At 57.6% G+C, this 25,716-nt stretch overlaps 9 protein-coding genes across 9 annotated transcripts; 3 read left to right on the top strand and 6 right to left on the bottom strand.

Annotated features, from left to right (window-relative positions):
• Positions 1-1,192: 1,192 nt before the first annotated feature.
• J4E88_006834 (uncharacterized protein) lies at positions 1,193-2,299 on the bottom strand (the record flags this gene model as incomplete). The annotated part of the gene is made up of 2 exons (XM_049400456.1): positions 1,193-2,159; positions 2,295-2,299. 2 exons carry the CDS (start codon positions 2,297-2,299, stop codon positions 1,193-1,195), a joined length of 972 nt encoding a protein of 323 aa, XP_049254075.1.
• A 1,376-nt stretch (positions 2,300-3,675) lies between these two features.
• J4E88_006833 (uncharacterized protein) lies at positions 3,676-5,559 on the top strand (the record flags this gene model as incomplete). Its single annotated transcript, XM_049400455.1, has 1 exon — positions 3,676-5,559. The coding sequence occupies one exon, from the start codon at positions 3,676-3,678 to the stop codon at positions 5,557-5,559; it is 1,884 nt and encodes a 627-aa protein (XP_049254074.1).
• A 450-nt stretch (positions 5,560-6,009) lies between these two features.
• On the bottom strand, positions 6,010-7,539 carry J4E88_006832 (uncharacterized protein; the record flags this gene model as incomplete). The annotated part of the gene is made up of 1 exon (XM_049400454.1): positions 6,010-7,539. The coding sequence occupies one exon, from the start codon at positions 7,537-7,539 to the stop codon at positions 6,010-6,012; it is 1,530 nt and encodes a 509-aa protein (XP_049254073.1).
• A 323-nt stretch (positions 7,540-7,862) lies between these two features.
• J4E88_006831 (uncharacterized protein) lies at positions 7,863-8,594 on the top strand (the record flags this gene model as incomplete). Its single annotated transcript, XM_049400453.1, has 1 exon — positions 7,863-8,594. The coding sequence occupies one exon, from the start codon at positions 7,863-7,865 to the stop codon at positions 8,592-8,594; it is 732 nt and encodes a 243-aa protein (XP_049254072.1).
• A 78-nt stretch (positions 8,595-8,672) lies between these two features.
• J4E88_006830 (uncharacterized protein) lies at positions 8,673-12,251 on the bottom strand (the record flags this gene model as incomplete). Its single annotated transcript, XM_049400452.1, has 2 exons — positions 8,673-9,926; positions 9,978-12,251. The coding sequence occupies 2 exons, from the start codon at positions 12,249-12,251 to the stop codon at positions 8,673-8,675; spliced, it is 3,528 nt and encodes a 1,175-aa protein (XP_049254071.1).
• Positions 12,252-14,345: 2,094 nt separating this feature from the next.
• Positions 14,346-16,080, bottom strand: CCT2 (T-complex protein 1 subunit beta; the record flags this gene model as incomplete). Its single annotated transcript, XM_049400451.1, has 4 exons — positions 14,346-14,405; positions 14,454-15,828; positions 15,877-16,025; positions 16,078-16,080. 4 exons carry the CDS (start codon positions 16,078-16,080, stop codon positions 14,346-14,348), a joined length of 1,587 nt encoding a protein of 528 aa, XP_049254070.1.
• A 300-nt stretch (positions 16,081-16,380) lies between these two features.
• J4E88_006828 (uncharacterized protein) lies at positions 16,381-18,027 on the top strand (the record flags this gene model as incomplete). The annotated part of the gene is made up of 1 exon (XM_049400450.1): positions 16,381-18,027. One exon carries the CDS (start codon positions 16,381-16,383, stop codon positions 18,025-18,027), a length of 1,647 nt encoding a protein of 548 aa, XP_049254069.1.
• Positions 18,028-18,606: 579 nt separating this feature from the next.
• Positions 18,607-20,527, bottom strand: J4E88_006827 (uncharacterized protein; the record flags this gene model as incomplete). The annotated part of the gene is made up of 2 exons (XM_049400449.1): positions 18,607-19,612; positions 19,659-20,527. 2 exons carry the CDS (start codon positions 20,525-20,527, stop codon positions 18,607-18,609), a joined length of 1,875 nt encoding a protein of 624 aa, XP_049254068.1.
• A 1,471-nt stretch (positions 20,528-21,998) lies between these two features.
• On the bottom strand, positions 21,999-24,870 carry J4E88_006826 (uncharacterized protein; the record flags this gene model as incomplete). The annotated part of the gene is made up of 2 exons (XM_049400448.1): positions 21,999-24,001; positions 24,057-24,870. The coding sequence occupies 2 exons, from the start codon at positions 24,868-24,870 to the stop codon at positions 21,999-22,001; spliced, it is 2,817 nt and encodes a 938-aa protein (XP_049254067.1).
• Between the last annotated feature and the right edge of the window lie 846 nt (positions 24,871-25,716).

Below are 25,716 nucleotides of genomic sequence, written 5' to 3'. Positions count from 1 at the left end.
GTACGGATCTTACAAAGAGAGTCCGAACAACACCAGGCACCCTGACTTGGGGGGGGGGGGACTGTACGCAGCTGTCAAACTCATAGGGGTAAAGGCAGAGCAGCCCGTGCGACCCCTGCCTGATAGGACGTGCGAAAGTGCAAATGAAGGATGAGTACATAGGAGTACATTGCACAACTGGAAGCCTGCATGTAGTGACATGACGCATCGCGCGATATGTCAGCATGGTAATTTCCTTGCTCGCGAAAGCGGAGCGAGCGTGCACCGTGTTTCTGCTTTGGCGCGCAATGGTGCCAGCAGGCGCCCAGGCGATGACATCCATGGATAGGCCCTCCTCACGTGAGTCAAGCACTACGGACCAAAAGCCCTAAACAGAAACCCGGAGGTGACATGATATCGGACCCATCGAGCCAGTCACATCTTGGACATTGAATCCACAGCTTGAGTGATCTTCTGGTAGAACGGGTCGATGTCGAGGAGGCTCTCGACGACGCGAGTGCACTTTGCTCGGCGGGCTACCTCAACCATCGACGTGACCACCCCTTCCCGCCCTGTGTCTGAAGTGGCCTCGCTTGAAAGAACCGGGCGCGTGCTGCCTTGCGAATGCCTTGATAACACGACATTGCCGCGTCTGAACAGGCAGTCTCGCTGATTTTGGCTTGCGAAGACTGGAACAAAGAAATAATGGAGACACTCAGGCACAGTGGCAGTAGATGCTGGTGTTCATTGGAGACGAGCGTGAAATCAACAAGGCGAGACGCTGTTATTCAGCAAACAAGCAAACAAATCGATCGGCTGCACGTGTGGAGACGCACATATTCATCATCCATCAATCGCATGCGTGGGCAACTTCGGCATAACTCCCAGCATATTATTCAGTAAGAAATGCACTGCGGGGTCGGAGTTGTGTGTCGACGCCAGGAGCCAAATGAGATGAGCTCATCATCAAAATACTACCATTTGGTAAAGTTGCGCAGACCACGTCCTCGAGGACAAAGGCCAATGTCAGAATATGCAGGTAGTTCCGGGCTCAGATATGTCGTGTCATGAGGAAAGCCATGAGTCTACTATCAAGATAGACGCGGTTGCCTCTGGCTGAAAACACCACTAGTACATAGCCAGACAATGTCATAGCCCGTTTTCATGGCAAAGATATCTTGAAGACCTCCATACCCCCTGATGGTAACAAAACTCATCCCAACTGGCTCTCGGCGATCGACACGAACACGCCTTCTATTTCACCCATCTTGAGTGTCGCAAAGGGATTCGAATCGCTTGACCTGCGCTTGACTCCCGCAACGACGTTCTTCGCGACAAGCCCAGACGGTGGAGTAAGCGCCCGGGGTCGGTAAGAACTGCCATTCTTCATGAAGTCGGCATGTTCGATGGCTGCCGCCTCTTCCGCTGTCATCTGCTCGCCGGCAACGTCCTCGTCTCCAGCTTCGTCTGGAATAAGGACAGGCTTCCGTGCGTCGTACATTTCGCCGTCTGGGGTGTGTAACAGAAACTTGGTCTGCTTGGCTTTCCCTTCTTCGAGACGCTTGTGCAATTTATCGACCCGCTGTCTTTCAGCCTTCCTCTCCGTCTTCGTTTTGGGTTTTTCGATTCTCTTGCCCTTTGCCACTACGCTTTTCACTGTCCTGACCCTCTGCCGGGGCTGCCAGTCATGCGAGTCCTTGGTCTTCAGCGCTTGATAGTCGGCCTTGACGTCGTCGGGTATCTTGACCTTCCGCTGCTCGAGCAAACCCCAGAGGCGCTCGAGCATCTGGCGCGTTGCGGGCAACTCATCACGTAGTTCCTTGAGAGCATCTTCTTGAACAGATTGTGTCTGTCTGTCGACGCGGTTCTTACGAATCTCATTGCGAGCTTGTTGAAGGTCGCGCCGGAGAAAGGCGTTGATGCGACAGACGCGGTATCCTTCTGATGCGACCTCGGCCGCGTCTGCGCCACCTTGGAGACAATTTCTGATTCGCGCGATGTCGCTATTTTCTTCGGGTGCTAGCTGTGTGCCCTTCGTTTTTGGTGGCCGATTCGCAGTGGCGGAGTCTTGTGGGATGGCCATGTTCGTAGGTAAGAGAAGGTTCGATTTGTAGTCGAATATATTCAGGTACGCAAATGTGTTCAGCCAACGTGCAATTGTGATTGTGGGGACATTAGATCTGGAATAGAAAGTCGAAAAGTATGGAGCAATCGTTGATTCCTTTGACCAAGATAACGAGCTCGTGCAGACTATAGTAAAGTAAGCGGGACAATTCCACGGTCACCGCGACCTTCTGCCGGTCTTTCACTTTGACGTCATGACGGCTGTATCGCCAAAACAGCAGCACCAGGTAGCAGCGAGCATTTTTACGTACACCGCAACAGGTTGCCTGAGGAGGGTGCAGGCCATGTCTACGGAACAATACAGCGTTCAACATGAGTTCGTCGAGCACAACACCGCCAGGCCAAGCGCCTGCATCTATCACCCCATCCGCTAATGCAGGAACCAAGAATTATGCCGGTGCTTCGGTAGTGTGCTCAGCTGAAGATGCCCGGGTCCCAATTGTACGTCGCTTCTCATGTACTTCAGCTGGTTTGACCACGAAGCCAGCTCCCGCATACCTGTTGCAAAGTACAGCTTGCGTAGCAGCTCTGATAGCCGCCTAATCTCGCGGGAGATGTAGTAAGATCCAGGGCCATGTTGGTCGAAACCACGCTTGTAGTGGTAGTGGATGTCCTGGTAAGCTTCCAGGACGTGGTCAAAGTAGGGAGGCGCCATCATCCCCAGCTCAAACAGACCTTCCTCTAGACTTGGCTGTAGATGGTCAGACGGGCGCGGCGAGGGGTCAGGTGGCCAGCGTGTAGCGTACAATCTTGTCATGAGAGACACAAAACTCGCAACATGGCCCTACTGCGAGCTCTGAAAATGCCCATCGAGGAACGCGCGACCTTCGAGACGATCGTCGACTGGTATAGCGGTACGGATAAGCCTCTGGGAAGAAGTCCAAGCCATGTGACCACGACGGATATGTTGGGTATGGCATTTCGCGCTCTTCTGTTGGCAATGCCCCGCACCGCTCGGTTGGCTCGGGAGGGGTGATGCGGGAACTGGGGAAAGGGAGAGATGGCCATTGATGTGCACTGGGTGTGAGGCCTTTATGCTACCAGGTTTCCCGATTGCCCACGTCGTACGCTTAGTACCAGCCCTGCTTCTTGCACCACCCGTAGGACCGTGGAGTGCCAAGAGCACCCCAATTGTACCACGCAAACGCAGTGGCAGTGGAGCGGTGGCGACCATATTCTGCGCGTCTTTCCGGGATCACTAGATGTGCACCAGACATTAAACGGGGGTGATGTCGTTGGAGAGCGCCATGAGGCGCAGGGGTTCTTAGCAAACAAGTCGACAGAATCAGGGTGACACACTGAGCGCTGTCCGACCGACGCTCGATCGCTACGACAGTACATGATGGAAGACTGCCGGTGACTTGCTGGTCTCGCCTGGTGTGTGCTTGCCGTGAAGCCTCAGCCCGGATGGGCCTAGGTGGTGCTGAATGCGGGCGTGGCACTAGGCCAACCTTGGGGCACTTAACGCGATATCGCGTCGCGCGTGCCTGTCGCGTACCTAGGTAGCTCCTTCCATCACTGTGCTTCGCAACTTCCACAACCACGCATCACACCTTGCCGCCGCACAACACGATGGCGCCTACCGTCCTTGGAAAGAGAACGCGTAGTTCTGCACGCATCGACGACGGGACGTCCCTGACGCGCTCTGCAGAATCCAAGCTCCACCTCGCAACACGCGCAAAACGGAGGACGCAGTTCGTGATACACGATGAGGGCGAGATTGAGAACCCCTTCGTCACCCCGAAGAAGCAGCATGTGGACGAGCCCGGAGACAAGGCGGCGGCGAGACGCGGAAGGAAGGCGCGCACGAGTCCTGCCCAAGAAAACTCTCCGCAGAAGGCGCTCGTCGACCTGCCAGACAAGTTCGCGCCTACCCCCTCGACGCCCAGGCATCGCGACACACTTGCCGGCAAAGTGGCCGTTACACCCAGACACCGACTCATCATCGCCGGCCGGCCGCTGACGCCTCGCACTCCCCACACCCCAGGCACTCCGCGCAGCACCGCGCCCACCATCTACCACGAAGCGCGCCAGGTCTTCGCAAGAGGCTCTGCCCCCACCGCGCTGTTCGGCCGCGACACCGAGAGGAGGGAGCTCGCGGCCTTCATCACAAGCCGAACCAAGGCCAAGACCTCAGGCTGCATCTACGTCTCGGGCCCGCCCGGCACCGGCAAGAGCGCCTTTGTCAACGATGTCTGCCGCACCGTCTCCGCGGACGAGTCTGTCAGAACCGGCTACATCAACTGCATGAGCGTGAAGAACGCTACAGATCTGTACAGGACGCTGCTCGAAGACTTTGTCGACATCACCGAAGTTGCAGAGGGCGACGAGATGGAAGCGCTGCGGACCGTCTTCATGCAGCGACAGACGTCGTATGTTGTTACCCTCGACGAAGTGGACCACCTGCTCGAGCTCGACGTCGAGCTCTTCTACAACATCTTCGAGTGGTCACTACAAAAGGCATCGGGGCTGGTGCTGGTCGGCATTGCCAACGCGCTGGATCTCACGGATCGCTTTCTCCCGCGACTCAAGGCCCGCGGTCTCAAGCCACAGCTACTGCCTTTCCTCCCATACAATGCCGCCCAAATCTCCTCCGTCATCACTGCCAAACTCAAAGCCCTTCTCCCAGCCGGCTCAACACAGCTGCCCTTCATCCACCCAACCGCCATTGTGTTCCTCTCCAAAAAGGTAGCCGCCCAGTCCGGCGACCTGCGCAAAGCCTTTGACATCTGCCGGCGAGCAATCGACCTCGTCGAAGCCGACACGCGCGACCGACACGCGAAAAAAGCCACAGAAATCACACCATCTCCCACACCTTCGCCCTCGAAAACACCGCTTGTAGAGAACATCAACTTCTCCTCCCCGGCCATCCGCTCTCCCGCCAAAACCAAAGACCTAAACAGCGTCATCGCGGCTTCCCTCGCCTCGCTCACCGTCGAAACTGCACCGCGCGCCACCATTGCCCACATGGCCAGAATCACAGCAGCTGTCTTCAGCAACGGCACCAGCCAACGCCTGCGGAACCTCAATCTGCAACAAAAAGCCGTTCTCTGCTCGCTCTCTGCTATTGAGAAGAAGAAGCGCGCCACTGCCGCCGATAGCATCTTGGCCACACCTTCCCGATCCCACACTACATCCCCTAGCATCAAGGAACTCTTCGAAGCCTACACCGTGCTATGCAGACGAGAAAACATACTGCATCCTCTGACGAGCACAGAGTTCAGAGACATTGTGAGCAGTCTGGAAACGCTCTCGCTTGTCTCAGCGGTGGAGGGCAAAGCAGGGTCGCTGGATGTTGGCGCTGGCACGCCGAGCCGGAGAGGCAGGGGCAAAGCCTTCCCCGGGGTTGCGGTAGAGGATCGCAGGGTTGCTAGTGTTGTTGGAGAAAAGGAGTTGGCGGATTCACTCGTAGGACCTGGAGCAGGGATTCTCAAGGGGATTCTTGAGGGGAACTAGACGTGCGCCGGGAAGTTTTGTCATGATTGTGGACTGGAGGGTAGGCTTTGCACCGGTTCTTGTGATACCCTCGATTGAGGCTCTATAGGTGCTGGTTCTGGAAAGCGCAGCATTGGGTGTTGGGTTCGCATCATAGCTTGTATCACGAGCCTAGTAGTTTAGCGTAGCATAGCGGTCTTTGTCTCGTGGTACACCACAATTCAGTGCATTTTCGACCAAAGGCTTTTTGCATCTGCTGCTGTGTATGATCCATGAGGCCCACGAGGCGGGAGACAACACGACGGGTCAATCAAGTGTGCTCTCTAGCGCTGCTTTCTAACCACAACAGTGGTTTGACGCATAGTATACTCTACTATTACAACGTCTTCTCTCTCATATGTCATGGTATCATTCATCCCCACTACAGGCCACCACTGCAACTTTTGCATTCCACCCTCACGATTCGGACCCTCAAACCTTAACGCCCCCTACTTCCACTGCATCCTCCTTTCCCACGCCACTCTGCCCCTCTTCCTCTTCCTCTGCAGCGTCTTCTTTGTCCTGCCTCAGCGTGCTCGTTGGCACCTCGCTCTCCATGCCTGCCTTGCGAAACACAGCCTGCATCCAGCACCTATACATTTTCAGCCTCCTCTGCCTGTTGACCAGCATCCGTCGGTCGACGCCAATGTGCGCAATTTCAAAACCCGGCCTGGGAGTGTCCAGATCGTTGACGTCATCGTGGCTCTGCTCTCTCGTCTGCATGCCAGGATCGTGGAGAGACAGACTCTCCATCTTATCCGCGATGACACCCTCGGCCTCGGATTGGGATATGGTGGTGTCCGCCACGTTGCCAATGGTAGTATCGCGTTTTCTGGCGCCGCCCCAGATATCCTCGAGTTCAGACTGCTCGAAGAAGTAGACGCGCGTACCGTCGCCGCGGACGTAGAAGTTTTCCTCCATGTAACGGCCTTTTTTAAAGCGGACTTGGGCGAGGTCGCCGCGGCCGTAGTCGCGGAAGAGGACTTGGCCGCCCGGCTTGAGAACCCGCCAGATGTTACGGACGGCTTGGTCCCACTGCTTGGGACTCAGCGCGCTGAAGATGAAGATCATGAGCACAACGTCTACGCTGCCTTCAGCCAGACCTGGGGGGAGCCCGCCGTTCTCCGAGTCGGGAGCGGCGGCCACGTCCCAGACGTCAGCTTGTATGCGCTCCGGGTCGTAGAGTTCGTGGTTGCGGATGAGCTCGACTGCCTTTTTGGAGAAGTCGCACGCGTGTATCTTCAGCCGCTGGTTCCGACTTCTTTGCAGGATGGGAAAGGCGCTGTTCCCTGCCCCGGCGCCGACCTCCAACAGCGTAGCCTCTGGCCCATCCTCGGCGCCCACTTCTTCTAGAATAGGAAACTCCTGTGCCAGCCATTTGCGGTTCTTGAAGAAGTTGGTCTTGTTGTTTTTGTAGAACTGGTTCCACCACTTCTCGGGCTGTGCATTGTAGCGTTTGCGATCAAAGTCGGAAACCGGCTCTTGCCGTTGTCTGGAATACTGTTCTTCTGAAAAGGCGAGGTAGTTGGAGTCGACGGTTACGTGGTCCCAGGCGTTGAACTCGAAGATGTTGTCGCCTTCCTCCAGGTAGCGCGAACCGAACGCAAAGGGATCGCTGCGCTTCTGATTGTTGTCTGGGTCGTGGGAGCGAGACGGTGGGGCGCGCACGGGTTGTAGAGAAGCAGGCACTCCATAAGCGTCGTTCTCGGCGGAGTCGAGGGCGGCTGGCGATGTGGCCGTCAGAGCCTCTGGTGGCGGCGTGCAAGCTGGAGTATGCGGAACAGGATCGACTGTGACTGCGAAGCGCATGTGCTCCATTGCTTTGGAGAGTTGCTGTTTCGGTTGTGGTTTCCTGGACATGGTGTTGTCTGTCTGGAATCTCGAGTCGCCGGCATCGTGGACACTCGCGCCACTGGCAGTTCCCGCGTGTGCACCGTTCATGCTGTCCGTCTTCGCAGCCATCTCGGACTCCTGACAAAGTCGCGTAAGCGGGGAATCTTGCAACTCATGGAGGGGAAATTTCGAGCGCTAGCGTCCAAAGGAGTTTGGTTCAGCCCTGGAGGTCCCTGACAGCCTTGGAGATCCCATGCGTCATGCAGAGCCGCAGCCGCATCAATATCTTCTCTAGGGCTAGCGCGGATCTGCGTCAACTGGTGTGCCATCTGGAGCGTGATGCGCTCATGGGCTCTGGGCTCTCAAACCGCTCAGCCACCATGTCGAGGTGACACCGATCAAACTCTGCACATACACAACTCCACCATATATCGACGCTTGGCCAACCCGTAATGGCATCCCTGCGATTCACCCGTCCAACGACACGCTGCGCGCGCCCACGCCAACCCCCCTCGCAGCGGCGGACCTTCCTGCCCAACCCCTTCGAAGCCCTGAACTCCGCGCTGCCTTCTTCGTCGTCGCCGCCACAGATCCTGACTGCCGTGCGAACTCTGCCCTACCCCTCGGCCCCCGTCTACTCCATAATAGCCGACGTGCCCAACTACCAGCACTTCCTGCCTTACTGCCAGCGCAGCGACATAACCAAGTGGTCTGCACCGGACAAGGTCTACGGCCGGCGCTGGCCATCCGAGGGCACCCTGACCAGCGGCTTTGGCGGCATAACCGAGAGTTTCGTGAGCAGGGTGTACTGCATACCGGGGCGCTATGTGGAGAGTGTGGGCGGGAATACCGAGACGAGTTTGAAGACGGAGGATATCGCGCATCACCTCGACGGCGGGCAGCAGGTGGCGGAGCGAAGGGAAGGCGAGAACGGCCTGCTTACCCACCTGCGGAGTAAGTGGACTGTTGAGGCTATACAGAACGACCAGACACAGGTCAGTCTGGCAGTCGAGTTTGCATTTGCGAACCCCATGTATGCCGCTCTGAGTGGGGGCGTCGCGCCCAAGGTGGCAGAGTTTATGATCAAGGCTTTCGAGAAGAGGGTCCAAGAGCTGCTGAGGAACAACTCCGACATGGTCAGGGCGAGTCTAGCGGAACTGGATGGTAGTCGCTTGAAGAGGTAGCCATCACAGTCAATCCATGAGCAAACGAGTCACGTTTAAATCCAGCGTTGATTGCTAATACCCCCACCTACCCCCTGACTACTTCATGCTCTCGAAATACTTCCTGAACCGTGGCTCATGCTCCAGGTCGCAGGCCAACACCGCCTCGTAACAAGCCATGAGCAGTTGCGGAAATTTGACCGTCCAATACCTGAGATAACCGCTCGGCAAAGGCCCCACCTTTGCTTTGATTGCATCGTCCATATCCTCATAGTGATTCTTCTTGTTCCTGAGCGCCCTTAACAAATCCAGCATCTTGTCGCCTGTGTATTTGCGCTGTTTCCCGAGCGAGTTGATGAAGCCCTGATCGAGCTTGGCGAGAAAGTTGCGTCTGTGGTCGAGCACGTCTTGCGAGGCTTCTTCGAGCACCGACAGGTGGGCAGATGGCGGGTCCCGAGGTTCACGTTCCCAATGATCGGAGCAGTCGCACAGGAAATCAAGGCGCTTCTGGTCATCCCAGAAAAAGGGATGGTTCATCACTTGGAAGGCGTTGGGACGGTCTTCGGGCCTGGGTCGCAGCATCCAGTGGATGAGGCGATGTGGCTCCACAGAGTCTGCACCGAGAAGCAGGCGATCGAGGTTCGACTTCTCCTTCTTGATGTTGTATTCACGGATCTGCATCCAGCCTTCTTCGTCGTCAAAGGGATGGCAGCCGCCGGTGAGCACGTAGTAAAACACGCAACCGAGAGAGAAGATGTCGACGGCCCGCTTCACGCCTTGCGCGACCGGGTCCGTGGAGCTCGACGAGTCGCGAGAGAAGCCCTGCGAGCTGCCGTTGGCTAGTTCCTTGGGCTGCGAGATGAGCTCAGGCGCTTTCCAGCCAACAGTGCCTGCATTGCCCGTCGTTCCGACAAGGGTACTAACGTTATCGGGCAGCGTCTTACAGAGTCCGAAGTCAGAGATGACGAGCCGTACATCGTCCTTGGACGTGATCAACGGCTGTGCGATGAGTATGTTCTGGGGCTTGATGTCGCGGTGGATGATGCGAAGATGATGAAGATGATTCAATCCAGCGGCCAGTTGGTACAGACAAGCGGCAGCTTTGCCGCTGATCTTGTTCACCAGACGCTGATGGCTTTCGGAGAGTTCCTCGCCTGGACGGCCGTCTTTGTAAAGGTCGAACAGGCTGGCCTGGCAGAGTTCGACGGCGATGTAGAGGAAGTTTTCATCCCTCTCGTCGTCAAAGTAACGGATGACGTTCGGGTGGGGATCGCTGTTCTGCAGAAGCTTTACTTCTTGCTCCGCGAGTCCAAAGTATTGCGGTAGCATGCGCTTGACAGCCACCTTGACCTCCTGAAGCGGCGTTAGCACAAGAAATTGAGAGCGAACGGAGATTCAGCGTACCTTCCATTTACCCTCAAAGACAAACGTTCCTCCGCTCCCGTTGCCAAGGAGTCGGTCTTGGTCTATTGTCAACTTGCCGATCCGCTTGATCTCGGATACGTTCTGCACGTCGCCGCCGCTGACAGTGAGCTCATCTGGCTGCAGGCTCGGTCCTACCTCGAGCTGCTTGGCTGCATCTACAATTCGATTGACCTCGTCTTCCTCTTTCTGTTGGTTCTTGCTGAGTTTACGTCCGCCACGTCTGCCTCGGTGTGCTTTCTTCTTCTTGGGAGTCGTGGGCGCGGCTGAGGAATCCTGAGAAACATCATCGGTACTGCTAGTCATCGGTTGAGCGTCCACGTTGAGCGGAGTGCCAGGCAGGACCTCGTCTTCGGCAGGGGGGCTACGTTCGACAGTTGTGGTCCTGGAAAGGGGCGCGAGATCTTCGTCTTCGTCGTCTGGGACGTCAAAAGTCACCTTCTTCTCCTTGACCTCCTCAGCAACGGGTGCGGCAATGTCAGCTTTCGCTACAGTTCCCACCATCGGCTTCTCGGAAACGAGGTTCTCGTCGACTATGAGAGGTAGCGCCTCTTCTTCTACAGCTTGTACTTGCGGCTCGGCAGAGGCGGGCACAGGAGCGGGAGGCAACTTGGCCTTGGCCGAATGCAATAGTCTCTTCAGGTGGCTCAGACATGATTCGCGTAGTGTTGGTTTCACGGAAGCACCAACGAATAGGCCAGCTGCAAGGAAAAAGACCAAAAGCTTCATCGAAGCCATTCTGTCCTGCGTCTGGGCTGTCGCGTCTATGGTCGGTGGTTGGTGCTGCTCACGGTGCGACGTCTCCGGCTGATTGGACACGGCCTGGTCGTTCAACGTTGGGTAGTACGTCGTGGCAGGAATGCCTGGCAGCTGTGCCTGCTGGCTGGGAATCCGGTAGTCTAGCCTGTGAACACCGACGAGGCTGCTCTTGTCCGGCAGCAGGTAGGCCGAGTCCCAGTCGTAGGATACTTGATCCTGCTTGTAGCAAGAGGCGTCCGGTGCACCGTCGGTGACTGCGGGGTAGTTGACTTCGGACAGGGCATACCAGGCGCCGGACTCGGTGGTGTTGAGCAGGACGTGGTTGGCTTTGTCTTCGGAGAAGATGGGGCCGGCTGGCTGTGGGAGCAGAACGAGGGGCGGCTCGCTGGATTGGTCGTTCAGGGGGCGGGCAACGTCGAAGACACGGGCGACAGGGTAGGGCAGGCGTTGGCGGTAGAGGGGGCGCTGGTGGGATCGCGGGCGCTTGTAGTCGAAGGCGATGACTTCGCCGTTGTACATGGTGTAGATGTACTGCTTGTCCAGGGTCTGGTCGTACTGGGACTGCAGGTCCTTGTCTCTGCTGTTGGGATTCCACTCTGCATACTTGAGGGTGCAGATGAGCTCGTTGGTCTTCTTGTTGTGGATGGTGATGGTGTACTGGGTCTGGCCAATGTCGATGACGCCGCGGCAGTCGCGCTCGCGCGTGGTGAAGAAGTTCTTGGAGTCGGGGGCGCAGCTGTCGTCGTAGGGGAAGTTGCCGCCCGGGGTGAAGCTCTGCTTGACAATGCCCGAGGCGGCGTCGACGAGGAGCATAAACGTCTTCTTCTCGACGTTGTAGACGACGGGGAGGTCCGGGTCGTCGCTCGAGTAGGGGGCGCTCTCGGCGAGCTGCTTGACGGTGACGCCCAGGTGCTGGAGCTGGGGGTGGGGCCCGGGGGTGAGGAGGTACAGGGCGCCGTCCTCGCGGGGCTCGACGATCCACACAAAGGACTGGTGCTGGGGGCCGGGGCGGTCTTCCGAGACGTTGTAGATGGTCTCGAGCATGGGGCGGCCGCTCAGCTCCCAGATCTCCTCCCCGTTGTAGCGGTCGCGTGCGTGCATGTGGCCGTCGACGGTCGCCAGGAGAACAAAGTCCTCGACTTCCCAATCGTGCAGAGAGCGCGCACTGGGGACGAGGCCCCCCGAGGCAGCGTGTCTGGCAGGATGGGCTCTGACAGCGCTGATGGCTGGAGCAGAAGGAACTTTGGTAGCTACGGCGCGCACGTTCTGGTCGTTCAAGGGCGTGTAGGCAGGGCGGCCGGGGGCGTCGCCTACCGTGTCTTTGCGGCTGGCCTGGCCGTGGTGGGGTGCGAGCATGTGCACCTCGGCGCGGGCAGACGTCTGGTGCACATGGCGGTCGAGTGGATGCTGCTGCTGAGCGGCCACAAGCGTGACGAGGACGAGGGCGAGTGTCGTGAGCGTCGAGCCAGCTCCGGGCGGCCGGCGCGGGCGCGGCATGGCGCGGCGAGGGTCCTGCGTCGATGGAGCGGAAGCCTAGACAAGGCGGCGAGGGCGAGCGAGATGGAGCATCCGTGGGTGCCGATGGGCGTGGGCAGGAGGAGGAGCAGTGTCCGCTGCCGTGATGCGGATTTTGGCCTCGATGCTAATCTGCGGGGGCTTGGTGTAAACTGGGGTCTCGCCGCGTCTGCTCTCGTTTTAGTCCCACCCTTGGCACCCTTGCGCCGCTGCCCACGGCATGAAACCGATGATGTGAGCACTTCAGTAGCACAAACCGACACGTGGCTGACACTGAACAAGACATGCTGCGAGGGCTGAGCATGCCCGCGAGTCCGTAGAGACACCTAGCGAACGGACATGTATGAGGTCCGAATGCCGGTACACCATCAGGCGTCGCAATACTCGATTTGACGTCACTTTCTCCGTTTGATGTGGGCAATTTCAACTCCCTCACTGACGTCTTTGGTTTGGTAGACGCGCTAGATACTTCAGATGATGGCAAGTGTAACTAAGTGGTCTCGGTATCATTATATTATCTCATCGTGCCTAACTCAATACACCCGTTTCGGGCCATATTTTCATCTCTTGCAAGATATGCTCGGGCCCCGCTGAGCAGAATCTCCTCCCAGCCTTCTCGAGATATTTTGTTGCTGTGAGGGATCTGTTGGAGAATTCTCTCTAGACAACAAACATTGCTATGGGGACCGCGAACACAGAGAGGGAGATGCAGACAACGCTGCTCTAAACAGCCGCTAAGAATATCGCAACGCTGCGGGCCTTGACATTGCCTCCGTGAATTGTTCGTTATTTTGTCTTCAGCGTACAGGTGATCAGGGTTTATACACGACCGAGTATCGCATAAGTGAGAGCATTCTAAACCCTCAGGGACGTCGAAGCCATAGTAGTATGCAAATGTGGCTTTGCTGACGAGATACGAACGTGTTGTGTAGTATCCTTGTGGCGTATACACGTGACGAATTTGCAATTGGGGATATCCATCCTCTGTACGACCTCCCTGCCATAGCCAACACCCCTTGGCATTAAGCGTGACCTTCCTTCCACGGATGAAGCGTTTCTCAATCTCGTAGGTAGTAAAGTCTTTTGTAAAGACTATGTCGTTCTTCTTTCCCGCAGGATGTTTTAGATACCAAGCCCCATCTCTTAACACGCTGTTGCCGTTGTTTGCAGTGCCTCTCGGGCATAAAGCTTTCCGATAGGGCAGTGCTTCCAACAATGGAGAGTCTTGAGTAACAGGGATGAGCCCAGCGACGACGGGTGTACGGACCTGAAGCCACTCTGCCTGTGTCGGTAAAGTACGAACAGAGGCCTCCTCGTTTTGTGAAACAAAGAGATCGAGCGTTGAGGAGCGCCGTTTTTTTACTATGCTCGCTAACTGCATAACGTTGTTCGCATCAGTCACAGTAGTGATAACTGTGGTGGTAATGGTGACAGTGGTGATAAACGGGACGTTATGTTTCGATAAAATGTCCGGTGTCGAAGGTACTGCAACGATGGGGCACAGCCAGCATACAATGCTTTGCTCCATCTGTTCCTTGACTCAATTACGAGTGGGTGGGCTGCATAATGCACTAAGTCTCAAAGTACCGTGGAAAGTTTCGCAGCGGACTGCTCCATGTACCCGGTCGTCAATGCCCTGTATAGTCTAGGCTTAGGTAGCGGATTGCGCGTTCGCTACTCGAATCATATACATAAGCTGCCATTTGTCAGTCTATCAGAAGCGATTGTCCGGGTTTTGCCATGTAGTATATCTCGGATTGGTAGGCGGAGTGCTTATATCGTAAACTAGGGGTGACAGAACATACCAGAAGTCCAACGATACAAGACAACGTTTCCAGAAAGGCTCCATAGTCCTTAAGCATGCTGAAGACCATATTCTCTTTGCGTCATGTTCTATGTTGGGAAATGAGCTCGGTTACGATTCGTGAACAACGCAGTACTGGTCTCGCCCGTTTACATGATGCGCGTGCGGATGCCGAATTTGATGCGCGTATAGTCTGACTGCATTCATGAATTCCGTAGTTACACCTATCTAGTGTCGACCCCTTCACGGCATCACGCTTGCTCGTCCCATGCCTACATGCGCTCACGTCTCCGCGGCGCGCTTCGGATAATGTTGTCTACGCGCAGCAGCAGCTAGATCGTGTTAGTCGGGTCCCCAGCTCAAACAATGGGCAAACTCACCTCGGCAGCCTCCGACGCCGACGACACCACCGCGCGCTTCAGCTTGTAGCTCTCGATGACGCCCAGCTCCCTCATGTCCGTGATGCCACCTCCAGGAGACAACAGATCCAGGCCCGAGCTAGTCAAGCCCGAGTAGACGGCTTTCCGGAGGCGTGTAACGAGGTCGCTTGAGTCGAAACCGGCATTGTCGGCCAGAATCGTGGGCAGTTGCTGGAGTGCCTTGGAGAAGGACTCGACGGCAATGGCCTTCTTGCCAGCCACGTTTTGTGCAGCCTCCGCCACCGCCTTGGCCATGTTCATCTCGGCACAGCCACCACCGAGCGTTGTCCTGGGCTCCTTGATTGTTTGCGACAGAACGGCAAGGGCATCGTGTAGCGACCGCTCAGCCTCGTCCAGAAGTTGCTCGGTTGCGCCTCGGAGGACAATGGTGCATGCCCGTCCAGCGTTGATGCCCGAGAATCTGATCAAGACATCCTCTCCGATGATGACCTCTTCGACCAGATCGCAGTGGCCGAGCTTGACGTTCTCCGGGTGGTCGAATGTCGATGTGATTTCTCCGCCCGTGACCAGTGCCAGGCGCTCGATGCCGTCAAAGTCGGCATGCTCGATGGAGCAGATGCCGGCGTCCGCAAAGAGCTGCTCTGGCCAGTTGTAGATGAGCTGCCGGTTGACGAAGCAGTTGATGCCGTGTGCCTTGATGCGCTCGACCTTGGCCTTCATCTTCTCGCGCTCGGCCTTCTCCAGCTCCGCGAGCTTGCCGGTCGAGTCGACCTTGACGCGTGCACCGAAGATCTTGATCTTGTCTGTGTCCATGGCTGTGTTGGCAACCAGAATCTTTGCGTTTTCTATGCGCTTGGGCTGGTTCACACCGAACTTCTTGTCCAGGATGAAGCCCTCGTCCAGGTACGAGTCCTTGAGCTTTCCGCCAGCCTTCTTGATGATCTGGATGTGCGTGAGGTCGGTCGAGCCTCCGAGCTTGAGGACGGCGTCGACGGCGAGTTTGGCAAACTGCTGTCGGTCCTGCGAGAGCACCTTTGAGCTGAGGGTCGTCCGGGCGATGGCCTCGAGGTCTTTCCTGAAAGCCTGCTCGTCGCTGCTGTGGTCTACGGCAATCTTCTCTAGCGCCTTGAGGGCCGCAGAGCTCGCTATCCTGTAGCCCTCGATGATGGTCTGGGGGTGGATCTTCTGGTCGACCAGCTTCTCGGCCTCTCGCAGCAGCTCGGCGGCAAGGACCGTGACTGATGTGGTGCCGTCGCCGACCTCGTCATCCTGGACCTTTGAGATGTTGACCAAGACCTTGGCGGCGGCGTTGTCGAGGGCAATCGCTTTGAGGATCGTCGCGCCGTCGTTGGTGACCATGATCTCGCCGGTAGAACTGCACACATTAGTTGCAGCACACTGTGCACGGCGCGGGGTCACGTACGCCGACTGTAATATCTTGTCCATGCCCTTGGGGCCCAGTGTGCTCTTGACCAGGTCGCCGACGGCGATGGCGCCTACAAAGGCCGAGAGACGCGCATTCTCGCCCTTCTCCTCGGTGACGTCCTCCGCAAAGATCTGGGTGGGGTTGGACTGTACGGGCGTCAGTACTGTTGCGCCTCTTCGCGTGCGGCGGGCGGCATACCATCTTGCACGCACTCGTAAACAGGCAAGGAGGGGAATTCGGGAGGGCGTGCGGTGGGTGGTGGGTGGTGTCTGAACGCGACTTTTTTCTCGGCCTGCCCGCGTTGGAGCTGTGTTTGCGGTGTCTGCGGAGCTTCCCCGGCCAATGGTTCCACCGGAGCCCGTGACCGTCTGGATGCCTACCACTTCTGATGCCTACGACTTCTGATGCTTCACCACCGCACCGGACTCTGCCGTAAGCCTGATGCTGTAGGCGCACGCTCTCCCGCCTCTCGACGCACCGCACCTCTTTCCGCCGCGCACAATGTCCAAGCGACCCGCGCTGGAGCCTCTCGAACAAGTCTACGACGCGCCGTCGCCGGCACCAAAGCGCGCCAGAGTCGAGGATGAAGACATGGAAAGCCCCCAGGCCAATGGCGCGACCAGCAATGGCCGCCTCACGTCTCCGCGCCAGCACGACCGGGGGCAAGTAGCCGTCGCAGGCGCACACCAGGAGGAGCATGCGGAGCTGGACGAAGACGACAACGAGCCCGCCGTCGCTGCGCCGAGACGCCAGACCGCCCCAGAGGCTGGATACACCGACCTGTACCTGGACACGATCAATCGCAAAGTCCTCGACTTCGACTTTGAGAAGCTGTGCTCCGTCACTCTGTCCAACATCAACGTCTACGCCTGCCTCGTATGCGGCAAATACTACCAAGGTCGCGGCCCAAAGTCACAGGCTTACTTCCATGCTCTGGAAGAGGGACACCACGTATACGTCAACATGGAGACGAAGAAGGTCTACGTGCTCCCCGAAGGCTACGAAGTCACGTCCAAGTCGTTGGATGACATCAAATTCGTCGTAGATCCGCGCATGACCAAGGACGAGGTCGCGAAGCTGGACAGGGAGCCCAAAGTGTCGTGGGACCTCTCAAATCGAGAGTATATACCTGGCTTCGTCGGCATGAACAACATCAAAGCGAACGACTACTTCAACGTTGTCGTGCAAGCTCTCTCCCACGTGGTCCCCTTGCGGAATTATTTCATGTTGGAAGACCTGTCGAGTCGGCCGCAGCTCGCGCAGCGCTTCAGCACGCTTGTCCGCAAGATCTGGAACCCGCGGGCGTTCAAGACCCACGTCTCGCCCCACGAACTGCTCCAAGAGATTGCGTTGCGGTCCTCAAAACGGTACACGCTCTCTGATCAGTCTGACCCCGTCGACTTCCTCTCGTGGTTTCTCAACAACCTCCATCTGGCCGTTGGCGGCTCGCGAACAAAACCCAACAGCAGCATAATCCAGAAGGTATTCCAAGGCACGCTGAAGATCGAGCAGCAAGAAATCACCGCTCGTGCAGATGCCGGCGACCGTCTCCGTTTTGAGGATGCAGCCGTGCAGACCGAGATATCGCGCTTCCTCGTGCTAACCCTCGACCTGCCCGCAGCCCCTCTCTTCCAAGACGCACTCGAGAAGAACATCATCCCGCAAGTCCCCCTCGTCAACATCCTCTCAAAATACAACGGTGTCACGCCGCAAGAAAAGTCCAAGAACCGGGTTCGCTACCGCCTCCTCCACCCCTTACCGCCGTACCTCCTCTTCAACATCAAGCGCTTCTCCAAGAACAAGTTCGTCTCGGAGCGCAACCCAACTATCGTCACCTTTCCCGTTCACTCCCTCGACATGTCGCCCTACGTCGAGCCGAACCCCAAAGAATACCCACCCGGCGAGCCCATCTGGTATGATCTCGTAGCCAACATCACCCATGAGGCTGTCAAGAAGAAGGACGATAGTGTCGAGGGTGAGCAGGAGAGCAAGGTGTGGAGAGTGCAGGTCAAAGACCGAGCGAGAGAGGAGTGGTACGGCATTCAAGATTTGTACGTCGAGAAGGAGAGGGGTGAGACGCTGTTTACCAAGGAAGCATACCTAATGGTCTGGGAGAGGAGAAGAGGGCAGAAACCAAAGGCAAGGTAGCAAGGAAGAAGTAGAGCTTTGTATGAGTAGTTTCCGGTGGGGTGTTTGATTTGATGTCTGCCGGGTGCTTGGGAATATACCAAAGGCAATCGAGGTGCTTGCTTGGATGTCCTTTATGATCATCCCCCCAACCGCTATTGCTCTCCATTGTGTCTCTCGTATAATGCTCTCAATACCGCCTGATGTCTGTCCTAACTTCGCTTCGATTCGAGTGATTCCGCTTACTGGCTGTTTGGTCTCACTCTCACTCCAATAGTTCACATGTAGAAGAGGGCGGTTTCGAGTCAGACCTGGCGACTTGCTCCACACTGGCTCGATAAGAAGACAACAGGTGAAGAGCTGGGCAGCTTAATCAACACTTGGTAATACATCAGCCCACACATGTGACGTTGCCAGGTGCTGTCTCTAGCAAGGATTACGAATGCTCACCTCACATTTCAAGCTCAATAGCAGAAATAAACAAGATGGAGGGAGAAGGCAATTTTCGGCTGTTGCTATTCATACCTACACATGGCTCCGGCGCTAACCCACCCTCCTACATCCATGCCTCCACCTAAGTACCCCAAAAAGGCACACCCTCTACCACATAATCCCCTTCCACTCAAACGTGCCATCAATATTCCGCCACTTCTCCTCCACAATCGCACTCTTCCACCCCATCATGATAGCCAACAGCCTACAGCTCGTACTACTGACCGTGCATACCACCGTGTCCGCCTTGCCCAGTACACTCAAATCCAGCAAATAAGCGCGCCCAACCAGTTCGCGCAGTTTCATAGCGCCATCAGGCACATCGACGCTTTCGTCGTTGACCTTCTTCATGTCCTCCGCGTTGCCCACGGGCTGGCCCAGAGAGAAGAAGACGTCGCGGTAAAATCCGCCTTCCCAGCCCGTAATCTCGTCGATCCACGTGTTCTTCTTGGGCTGCGATTGTGCGGCTTCGAGAGCGGCTTTGGTGGCGAGCACGATGCGGTCTTGGGCTCGGATGCTGTTGGGACCTAGTTCGGGAGAGTCGTAGACCAGCGGGTCGTCCGAGGCTAGTATCATCTTGGAAGTTGTGTGGCGGGGGACGAGAGGGTCGGTGGAGGACGAAAAGGGGGAGGAGAGCAGGCTGCGCTGGGCTTTCTTCTTGAGACCGCCCTCTACCATGTCAATGTAGAGGTCGCGCGCTGTGTCCACGTAGCGCGCTAGTGGGATGTAGTCTTTCTGGTATTGGTATTCCATGGGGTGCTTGTCGCCGTGTCGGACGTGCATGGCGATGCTGAGGCCGCCTTCGCTCTTGACTTCGCCGTACAGTTCTAGTGCCCGTTGCAGGACGTAGGTCTCGTCGTCTGAGCGAAGTCTGAAGAGTGCTTCGTAGCCAGTCCTAGCCAGGCCGAAGATCTTTGACTGCCGTTGGACGCGCATCTTTGTTGCGTCTTCCCACTCGTCTGTGAAAGAGTGGCCGAACGTGGACTTTAGCGTTGCCCCACTGACGACGATGTGGCGGGCGGTGTGTGGGCATGGTACGATGTGGGATGGAGGAGGCGGGAGGCAGTTCGCAGAGGGCGGAGGCTGGAAGTAGGACGAGTATTTGCCATAGGGCCTGGGAGTGTCAGTGTCGAGTAGCAGCGGTACACGAACGAACATACCAACGCGTGTCATCGATGAAGAAGGCGCGCTTTTCAGCTTTGGCCAGACCGTACGACATCCACATGCGCATCAGCGTGTTGCCAAAGCCTGCATCCTCCGTCTCCATAGCATAGGTCAAGGTCCTGTCACAGACCTTGAGTCCCGCTGTAGAGATGCCATCCTTGATAGCCTCGTCTTCCACAAAGCCCTTTGGCCTTCCTGCAGCCTTGGATGGTGGCAACAAGCCTTGTTGTTCCGCTTCTTGGACGTCGATGTAATACTGATCCTGCTGGTAATAGTTCAGCATCCTCTTCGCGAACCCGGACGAAGCATGCGCCTCCTGCCTCAGACCCTTTGAGACTTCCATGGACTGGTGGCAGATGTCGCGGTACTGTACCGGTCGGAGCGGGAACTCATAGTCGGACGGTATCGACACGGTCCACCTCATCTTTCCCTTCGCATCCTGGAGGGCGAGAGCAACTGGCTCGTGAGGCAACTGACTGCCACCAACCATCTCCCACTCTTCCTCGTTGCCATCCTCGTAAGCAGCCGCTCCTTGTGAGTGTGCGTATATCTGCCTCAGCACAATCCACAGTAGAAATGCTACTCCACAGCACCCTATGAGTATCCGCTTTACCAGTCTTGAATGACTCGGCTGGGTCGTCTTCTTGCCGTGTTTCGGTAGCAGGCTCGGAAGGCTCGGACTCGGCGGCGGGGATCTCGCAAGCAGACCGCGTCTCGAAGGAACCGTGGGAGAGAGGAAAGCACTCGAGGTGGCAGACTGGGGCGGCGGGCTTAGTTGTGAGTAGTGAGCTGTCGACTGTATGGACAGATTCGGATTCCGTCTAACATGCATCTTGGACAGCTTCTTCGCAGCCTGGTTGAGCATGTCGGTTGCCGTAGACCTGCTGGATTCAGAGGACGGTGTAAGATATCGGCCAAGTCGGGCGGCCTCCTGCAGTGTATGGTACCACTGTGATGACGAAGCTGTACTGCTAGTATATGCAGTCGGTAGACGTCACTGACCCTGCAGCGAACGCTCCAACAAGCAAGTAAAGATGTAAGTAGTCAAAGGAGGGGACGTAGGCACCGCCTATCAAACAAAGCAAACAAGCAGGTAGGGGTAAATAACTACAAGAATGTAACTCGGTCTCTTCGGTTCCTCAAGATGCGAATCAACGGAGAGGGAGAAGCAGACGTTCAAGAAGCCGTTCAAGAAGGCATTCGAAAGGGCGGCAACCTAAGGTGTCTGGACGAAGGCCCCTCCTGGCGCAGGTCGAGTTTCACAACCAGAAACAATCCGACGTCCGAGCAGGATCCCGCAACGAAATGATCTCCATCCAGGAGCGTCCGAGTCCTTAGCAGGAGAAGGGTCAGCAAGCGATCCAAGGGCACCGAAGCGACGATTCAAGATGCGCGGCAGACACCAAGATAGGATCAAAGGTAAGATTGCGCGAGATGGCACTTGCTGGATCCAGGAAAATTGCAGTGTAAATGCGGAAGGCGCAGGAGGGTGCCTCGATTTGTCGCATGTGCGCGGGCCACGTCGTTGTTTCAGAATGGCCTTTTAGTGCAACGTTGTTGACGCACTGGTGCTTGCTAAGACGACCCGTCTCCGGCGCCAAACGCCTTCGATGCTAGGGTCGAGTAGCCAAAACCACATGACAGTGACACCACTGGTCGCTTACACCAGTAGCGGCCTGGGACTTGGGCATGTAGACTGGTTCGTTTACTGCGAGTTTGAAATAGACAGTGTGTAGTCAGATGGTGTGAGGTGTATTAAAGGAAGTCTGTCATGCGCATGCAAGTAAGACGATCTCGGGAGCTCGGGATCGGAGGTATAGTACTCGGGGTCCTGTGAGATGCAGCTGGTAAGACGGCACGGGGTCTGAATGCAAAGCACACTTTCCATCGAGAGGGTGTGGAAGCTACTCTCCATGGCTCCATATCGTATTGCAGGCAAGAAAGATGCGCGAAAGCTATGTAAAGGGGGTATCAGATCGAAAGTCCCTCGGCACAGGAAGATGAAGAAAGAAAAGTGGTAGTGTACAATCCTCCGGGGCGCATCGCAATGAGTAAACAAGCAGAAAGCCGCCCCTGCATAGCATGCGTACGTGTCCCGTACGCTGCATCCGATTTTCCAGTCCATTCCTGGGCCATGATTACTCCGTTGCCAATAAACGCCTGTCGCTAATGTGTTCCTCGCAGTTGAGGATGTTGCTGAATGAGAAGAAAAGTTGCAAGTACTGTGCCCCGCGCCGCTCGTGCCGACATCTCATCTCATCTCATCTCATCTCATCCTCATTACCGTACTTCGTTTCATCTCGATCGAGCTGATTCATCGGTTCGCCTGGGCAAAATCATGGTCCCTCGGTGACGGGCCTGAGACTGCTTCGCCTTGCAGTCTTCTCGACGCGGCCGGTTATCATCTCGTCGAGCATACGCGTCATCTCCTCGATGTTCTTGGTTGAGCCATTGGAAGCTGGTGGAGGCAGGAATGGCGCTTTCACGCTGAGCGCGGGCGATGTGGGACCCTTGGGCAGAAGACTGACTCCACTGCCGTCGCTGCCGCTGCGTTGGTAGCCCGAAGTACGCCGGCTGCCGGGCGACTCGCTGCCCATCTCGTGTGCGTTGTCGTTCTTCTTGCGAGCCGACGTGAGGGCGCCAATCATGCGCTCCTTGTCTTCCAGCTGCGCCCGCAAGTTGACTATCTCGTTGTCTCTCTCGGCAAGCGCCGCAATCATGCCGCCCTCCTCGCTGTTTGTGAGTTTGTGCGACAAGGACATGGAAACTCGAGAATGGCTGGAGCGCCGGGCATGCAAAAGGCGCTTCTCAAGGGTCGCGATGTAACGGTTCTTATCCGCAAGGTCAGCCTGCAGGGCTTGGATCTGCACGGTCTGACTCGCAATGCCGTCTCCGTTCTCCCCGACCGAGTCGTCTTCCTCGGAGCCGTCCATGTGGAGATGTGGCGTGCTCTGTCTTTTGCCTGGGACTTCGAGGGTGGCGTGGCTTGCCGAGGAGCGTATGGAGCTGGGGCGCATGTCGTGGTGGTGATTGCTCATGACGGAACCGCGCTGGAAGCTCATTGACGAGAAGGACCGACCGTTGTTCACGCCGAGCGATTTGGAGCTCAAGATCAGCCTGTTGAGATGCTCAATCCGCTCCTTCAGGGCAGTCCGGGCGAGCTGCATTTCAAGCATCTGCTCCTCATGACGCTGCTTGTCTTCCAACTCGCGCGCCTTCTCTTCCTCTTTGTCCTTTTTCAGCTCGTCGTCTTCTTCTTCCTTGGGCTCCTTGTTCTTGCCTTCTGCCAGCTGCTTTTTCAGATCCTCAATCTCCAGGCGGTAGCGATCCAGAAGTGCTCGGCTGCCGGCATCCCCAGCAGCGCCCATGGACTCGTCGGCCTTCTTGGCGTGGCTGACGATGTTGTTCTTGGCTCGAGAAGCGAACTTGAGCGTGTTCAGCGTCTCGCCCGTGTGGCTGTTGACAGCAGCGGGACTCCCGCTGGCTCCGATCTGGATAGTGCAGAGGATGCTGACGAGCGAGTTTCCGGACAGGGCGGGCTGGAGAAGTCGGGTGAGCTTGCTGTCTCGGTACGGCAAGTGCTTGTCGCCCTTTCCTTTGTCCTTTTCCGACTTGTCCTTGTCCGAAGCCAAGCGGCCAATGACTGTGCCCAAGGTGAGCAGGCTCTTGTTGATGTGGGAGCCCTCTGTCCGCCGCTCCTTGTTGTCCGCCGCCTTTTCAGAGCCAGCCAGATCGATCAGACTGAGCGTCGAAACACGGACGCCGCCCGGGACAATGGCTGAGCGCTTGTCGCCGTTCATTGCAGGGCCAGGAGCGCGTTCCCTGCTCTCGACGACGATCTGGACGACAGCGTGACTCCGGGAACTGCGCGCGTTGAACTGCGTGCCCGCCACCTTTCGCGAATTGTCACCCCGGGCGATGACCCTCAGGAGCTGGGTCGGGCTCTGCACAATCTCTTCCTTGAGCGGCGACGCATAGACGCCACGCTTGCTGTCCTCGCGCAGCTTGATCTCTTCCACGGGCCCGGTCTGGCCGTTGATGCCCACGACGGGCCCCGCCAGCAGATCGATAATCTTCTCATTGTAGATCTCGATGTAGCTGACCCTCAGGAGGAACTCGCGCTGGGGCGTCTCCCGGATGTAGGAGAATATGTCGGTGATGGCCAGGGGTATGACGCCGGGGTTCGTCGCAGTTCCTTGCATGGAGAAGGTCTTGCCGGTTCCCGTCATGCCATAGGCAAAGACGGTGCCGTGATAGCCCTCCATGACCCTCCGGACGAGTCGCTTGGCTGCAGCATCGTACACGCGCGCGTTGTTGTCTTGGGTATCGAATACGTTGTCTAGGTCAGGCCAAATTAGCTCCGGTGCAGCGAGCCTCGCCGTGTGCAAGCATACCGTAAATGTAGTCTCCGCCCTCCTTGCCCTTGTAGGCGATCAGGGCCTGCTTGTTGTTGACTTGCCACTCGACGTCGTGTTTGGGTTCCTTGGCGCCGGCATCGGGGCGGACGCGGACGCTGACAATGACATTGCCTTTGCCGTCCTTGGGTGCCTTGGCGTCGGCGCGTCCGTCGTCCCCGTCTTCGAATGTGGTTGCGCTGGTGGCGTAGGAGCCCTGCGGCGAAGAGGTGCGGCTCTGGGGCGGCGAGGGGAGGCTGAGATGGGCCGTCTCGACGGTGACGGAGTCGGCGCTGCCGTTGAGCAGGCTCGGGGGCGACAGGGGCGACTTGGGGAGCAGGCCTCGCGCGCCGCCCATGTTGGAGCTCCGCGGCTTCTTCAGACTGTTGCTCCGGGCGGGCGCTGGGCCCTTGGATATCGACGACAGCCTCCGGTCGACCGTGTCTCCGCCGGGCGTGGAGCTGGTGGATAGCGGACTGGTGGGATTGGAGCGTCCGCCGTGCCTGGGCGGCTGGGGAAAGGAGCCGATGCTGACCGTCTTGCGCAGCGACTTGCCCACGGGCAGCGAGCCGGCCGCGCCAGCGTCGGGCGGGAACGAGGGCACCGAGGGAGACGTCAGATGCTTCGACGTCGGGCGGTAGGGCAGCGACGACGACGACACAGCGCGTGTGCTGGCGGCGCCGGGGAGCAGCGAGCTGCGCGTCGTCGGACCGACATGGGAGCTCCGTGACTTGGGGACGGGCAGCGAGGGCAAGGGACCGGTGGGCGGAGCGATCGAGGGCCGCGACGGGCGAGGCAGCGAGTTGGCGGACATGGTGATGGGTGGCGCGCCTGTACGAGTGCTACGGCGGGCGGCAGAGGTGCTGGCGCTGCAGTCGTGGGCCCGACAGGCTTTGTTTTTGCAGGTGGCCTATGCCGCTGTGCACATGTCCGGCGTGGCCCTCCAGCAACGCGACGGGGCCTCGCAAGGTAGGCGGGGACGAGTACGTCGCGGACAGGCAGGGCCCTGGGCGCGGGAAGCAAGCGCAAAGGCAATGCAGCGGAGACGGGTAGTCGCAGTCGAGGCGGGGGAGGCGCGCTGGCAGGCCTGGGGACGTCGTGGGCGCGTCCAAGGGGGCAGCGAGGCGATGGGATGTGGCAGCACGCAGCGTCTCTCAGCGTCGCTCAGCGTGAGGTCGGCCGGCAGTGTGTTGACGTGGTGGGGAAAAAGGAGCGGTGATGAGATGGATGGCAGGATCCCCTGGGACTCGGGGCAGGTGCAGGTGCTGGTGCAGGGGCCCGACGAAGGAACGACCGACCGATGAAAGCGCCGTGCCAGTGCAAGCAGAACGGGCGGGCGGCGTGGCTGTTCGCGCGAACGCACCAAAGACGCAGGGCCCTGTGTACCTGGGAAAAGGGGTTCACTACTGTCGGCACCCACAGCAGCTGCCATCTGCAGACCCTGGCCCGGCTACCTCTATGTACATACTCTCTGTGCGCATGCTGTTCTGTCGGCATCTCGCAGCGCCTCTGGGAGCGACGTTTCTGTGACGCTATACAAAGACCTGCTGGCGATCCCTGCTGATCCGCCCGTCTACATACAGAACCATCCGCAGTCTCCGCCTCACTGCACCAAACCCCAATGTCGCCGCGTCCTCTCCAGCCAGAGACTAACGCGCTG

This window comes from Alternaria novae-zelandiae (genome assembly GCF_023758075.1).
Source record: "Alternaria novae-zelandiae strain BMP 2774 chromosome Unknown scaffold_13, whole genome shotgun sequence".
NCBI lineage: Eukaryota > Fungi > Ascomycota > Dothideomycetes > Pleosporales > Pleosporaceae > Alternaria > Alternaria novae-zelandiae.
Note: the sequence above shows the minus strand (reverse complement) of the source record. Positions and strands in the feature narration are given on the sequence as shown.